Source organism: Antrostomus carolinensis, unplaced genomic scaffold (assembly GCF_000700745.2).
Source record: "Antrostomus carolinensis isolate BGI_N321 unplaced genomic scaffold, ASM70074v2 scaffold41306, whole genome shotgun sequence".
Lineage (NCBI taxonomy): Eukaryota > Metazoa > Chordata > Aves > Caprimulgiformes > Caprimulgidae > Antrostomus > Antrostomus carolinensis.
In genome coordinates, this window is record NW_010321859.1 from 1,916 (window position 1) to 6,926 (window position 5,011).

General features: G+C 42.0%; 1 protein-coding gene across 1 annotated transcript; it reads left to right on the forward strand.

Moving 5' to 3' along the window:
- The first annotated feature begins 2,217 nt into the window (after positions 1–2,217).
- On the forward strand, positions 2,218–3,889 carry CKAP4 (cytoskeleton associated protein 4). Its single transcript, XM_029085468.1, has one exon. It carries the CDS (start codon positions 2,218–2,220, stop codon positions 3,508–3,510), a length of 1,293 nt encoding a protein of 430 aa, XP_028941301.1. The 3' UTR covers positions 3,511–3,889.
- Positions 3,890–5,011: the final 1,122 nt, after the last annotated feature.

Below are 5,011 nucleotides of genomic sequence, written 5' to 3' on the forward strand. Positions count from 1 at the left end.
GGCCCAGCTGGAAGTATAGGAGAGTAGCTTCAAGTTACACCATGAGCATTGCCCAAATGCAGTGGAGGAGCAGGTATAAAGTACTTCCACTGAGGAGGGGTGGGATCTACCTCTGTCAAACCTGTAGCAGCAGAGACCTCCTGGCCCTCTGGAGAGTTCCCCTGGCCATTTCTGGTGGCTTTTCTAAGACTGACATTTGAAGGTGGTTAATTACAACTATGAATATGGTAATTTGGTTGAAATGTAATAAAAAAAAAAAATCTGTCATAAGAGAGGGAGGAGAACTTTCCTGTGCCCTCCTCCTAGATTTCTGAAGTCCATTTATTTTGATACAGAAAAAGTTCTCTGTGTGCAAAAATGCAGAATGGATGACAGCTAAGACGTAATGAAAGTGAGGATGGTAAGTCAGTGTAATGGCTGGTGACCTGCTGCAGTCTGTATGGCAGTATTACCTGCTCGCCCCCAGCCTCCAGCTCATTTCTAGTTTTGTATGTGAGCACTGAGAATACAGGTATAGGGAATGTAATATCAGAAACCTTTTTACAGAAGAGGGGGAGAAAGGAAGTAATCTTCGTGAGTATTCTTCGAACTGCAGGGATGTATAGGAGCCAGGGCAAGTCTTATGGCCGAACCCTACAATCCTTACACAGTGTAGACTTCCCTGAAAACCAAGGAGGATTTGGCCAGGGATTTAGTCTTGTGAAAATACATGTGAGTAACTTAAATTTCTAAGAAGTAAGTCTGTTAGGTTTTTTGAGATTAATTTCTAGGTTCAGAGGCTGAATGGGAACTGCTGGAGCCTCCTTCAGTGAAAAGAGAAAAAAAAGAAGCTCTGTATATTTCTTTCTAAGAACATATAAAATATACCTCCTTCTATTTATAAAATAAAACCACCCTTCCAGCTGTGTATCTAATCAGTAAACATGGCAGCCCATGTGGCACGACTGATTAATATACCCCTCAGACATAGGGAGTAGCATGAGGCAAGGCAACGTGCATTACTCAGCACTTGCCATCCTGCCAAAGCCTTGAGGTATTTTCTACGTGATGGATTCCTGTTGCAGCCAGTGGGAGTTCTTACACTGCTTTACAAAGTTTAAAAAAATACAACCCACGCATGCACAAAAAGATTTCTCCATAGTCTTGAGAGTGATACTTTCCTTGGCCCCAAAATGAAGTAACGCCTGCTTCCCCTTTGGTGTGCCTGGATCTTACCTTTCAATGTGAGAGTAAATTAATGGGACAGCCACTCACTCCTTGACCTTTTCCTGCTTGTTGATACTAAAACCAGCTGTAAAGATAGTTTTTGTAATTGGGAAGCTTAATAGCATACCTGATCCAGTGGTAACAAATTTCTGTGACTGTTAATCTGAGATAGATGCAAGTCAGTCCCCCTTGGCAGCTGCTGTGGCTTTGTTCTCTGCCTGTGTACATACATGTGCCCTTGTTCACTAAGAGCATGTGGGTGTATGCATGTCTTCAAATAATGAGGTACTAAGCATTTAGAACATTAAAGCCTTTCTATGTTTTTATCTTAAAAATAGTTAACAAGAAAAATCTGTGTCTCCACTGATGTCTAGAAGCAGCAAAATGTCATGATTACTACTGCCATTCCCCAGCCACTCCTAGCTCCCTGTTCCCCCTAATTTTTACTGTTACTCTTTCTTGTCTCTTTTGAAACTTCTTTCATGTTCAGGAACTGGCCTAGGGTCTGATTGCCCACTAAAGTCTAATCCCAGCTTTTCTGTGTTCAGAAGCTGGTGCAAGATGTTCTTTTGGGTTTTTTACTCCCTCCCTTTCCTCTCTTACCAACCTGTGGCCTGTAGAACCAGGAATCATACAAGGGAGGGATGGCTGAGAGGTGCAGATGCAAACTCTGGAGACTTGAGGTTTGATTTTCACTGCCATGGATTTCCTGGATCATCTATGGCAGGTCAGTGAGGCCAAGGATCCACAGCAGATGTCGTATGTATCTGTACAGCTGTAAGGCTCTAGATGCTGGGCTTTTTGTGCCTACCACTTCTGTATGCCATAGGGTCACCCGAGATAGAGAGCACGAAGGATTGCAAGGTGATCATTTAATATGGCCACAAGGGCCATAAGTATCTTAGACACCAAGGGTAAGGATATAGGTAAGGATGAAACTGTAAGTATTAACCATGTGGATTTCTGTTTTAGGTGCGTTCCCTTCAAGCCACATTTGGAGAATTTGAATCCATGATGAAAATTGCTCAGCAGAAGCAGGAGGTTACCGAGAAGGCTGTTAAACAAGGGGAGAGTGAAATAAACCGAATCAGTGAAGTGCTTCAGAAGCTGCAAAATGAAATTTTGAAAGACTTGTCTGATGGCATCCACATGGTGAAGGATGCAAGGGAGCGAGACTTCACATCTCTGGAAAACACAGTGGAAGAGAGACTAACAGAGCTAACCAAATCTATAAATGATAACATTGCTGTATTCACTGAAGTCCAGCAGAGGAGCCAAGATGAAATCAACAATATGAAAGCAAAGGTTGATTCACTAGAAGAAGCAGATGCATATAAACATGAAATTAAGGTGCTAAAAGATGCTTTTGATGAGATGCAGGCGTCCATGAAAGCCAAAGAAAAGGCCATAGAGACCTTGAAGAGTACGATAGACTCCATGGAGTCTGATGTGTATACTGAAGTGAAAGAGCTGGTCAACCTCAAACAAGAACATGAGAAATTCAAAGAGGCTGCAGACACTGAACATCTTTCACTAAAAGCTTTACAAGAGAAAGTTCTGAGAGCTGAGGATTCTATTATGCAGCTCCCTGGTGACATTAAAAGACTTGATGAAGATTTACGGCAAGTTAAAGCCGACTTCAACAAATGGGAAGAAAATGAACTCTTCAGAAAAGCATTAGAAACTTTTGGGAAGAACAGTGAAGGCCTGGAGTCTCGATTGAGGCACATAGAAGAAAGCCTGGAGTCTCTGACTTCTGTTGCTGCTCAAAACAGTGAAAAGTTGCAGTCTTTCCTTTCTAAGGAGGCGGAGTACGAGAACAAGCTCAGTGCCCTAGAGCAAAGCATTACAGGACTTCAGGGAATCTCAGATATGGACATAACGTCAGTCACAGACACTCTGAAAAGTCTTGGTGAATCACAGACCTCACTGTACAATGACGTGGAGAACTTGAGAAGAAGCATCAGCGACCTGCCATCCTCTGGTGCTCTTGAGGATGTCCAGAAGCAAATTAGTACTTTGGTGGATCAAGGAAATCTTCAGACGGGTCAAGCACATTCTCAAGGCTATCTTGAAAAGTTTTCTTCTGTGGAAGGCTCTGTAGATGAACTGAGATCTTCTGTCAGCCAGGTTGATTCTGATTTGAAAATGATAAGAACTGCAGTGGATAGTTTAGTCTCCTACTCAGTCAAAATTGAAAATAATGAGAACAGCTTGGAGTCTGTAAAGAGCTCAATAGATGACCTGAGGAATGATCTGGAAAGGTTGTTTGTGAAAGTAGAAAAGATACATGAAAAAGTTTAGGCAGCAGTCCTCCTTGTGCAGATAATGGATTAAGAAGAATAGCTTTTGTATGCCCAGTTTTTTACTCTTTTTAAAAGCAATTTGATACCTCCAAAGAGAATAAGAATACTTTAACAATAGAGACAGTTCTGCTTATTTCTTTTATTTCTCTTTTGTGTAGGTTTTTTTTAAATTTTGTTTTAAGAAAACCATGCGTTTAGTTGGGGGTTGAGTTTCTAAGGACTCATCTTCTCTACAAAGTTGTACTGTTGGAACTGTACTGGTGTAACTAAGGCACTACAGCCTTGTTAGCATGGGCACATATTTAATGGCACGAAGGTGTTCCATTCACACTATGACACTCGGTATCCCACACGGAAGGGCTACAGCTGCTCTGGTACACAAACCATATTGCTGTACACACTGAGAATGTTACTGATATGTTTTAGTTTAAGAATCAAATGAACAAAACTACACCCCTATCTTAAACTGTTTAGACCAGTAGACTTAAGTGTGGACCAGGTTTGAAGCAACTCACCTGTTTGTGCAGTTTGGGACTCAGCCCTGTGGTCAGTTTACCAGATGTTAGCTGAGCTGTTGTGTATTTCATTTTGGTGAGTCCTTAATCTGTACCAAGGAGCTAAGAAGGGGTTAGCTGAACCACCTGAAGGGAAGGTGTGAGGTAAGTGGCATTGCTTGGGGCTAAGACCTAAGAGGGGTGTGCTACCACATGGCTGGAGAGATTAATTCTTTGTGATCGCAGGCATCTTTTTCAGCATCCTCAGCTGCTAGTGTAGCAGACCAGTGCTTTGAAAGGACATCTGAAGATGGGATTAGCTTCAAGAGGGTACAGTAATATTCTTGTTGTATTTTGGGGCTGTTTACACGATGAGGCGTGTCATTCCTGGAAAGGTCTAATTTGCCTGTGATACAGGATTTTCTGTAAAAATTACCATGAATTTGAATGAGGAAAGAGAAAGACTAAAATGGCACCACTCGTGCTCCATGTATAGCAGGCATGCTAACAATAATAGTGCACTCCAAAACACACAAGGGGGAAAATCACCATGAAATCAGCAGAATTGCTTCTAAGTTGTATACATTTCCAAATTTTCACACAGCTGACAGTGACCTGAACTGTTGTTACATATTCAGGACTTGGTGCCTGATTCTTGTCACCATTGTTGTCACTGGGTGTCTGCCTGGGGCATTGGGAGCAAAGGATCCTTCTAGGAACTGGCTGAGAGTGAGGAAAACGTGTCATAATTCTCTAGATGTTAATTTAAAAACCACTTCCTCATGGAGTTTTCTTGGGTTTTTTGTCTTTCTGGAAAGGATTTCTAATATCCCTTCCTTTTTAAGTTTACTCTTGAACTTTATCCAAAGATCTGGTAAAGGAGTCTGCACATGGATACCTTGGAAATAGGTTGTGTGCATCATGCCCACCTCAGCCTGCACTAGCTAGATCCAGGGCTACATTAGAAGAAGAATTCCTAGAAGCAGCACCTCACAGAAGTGGTGT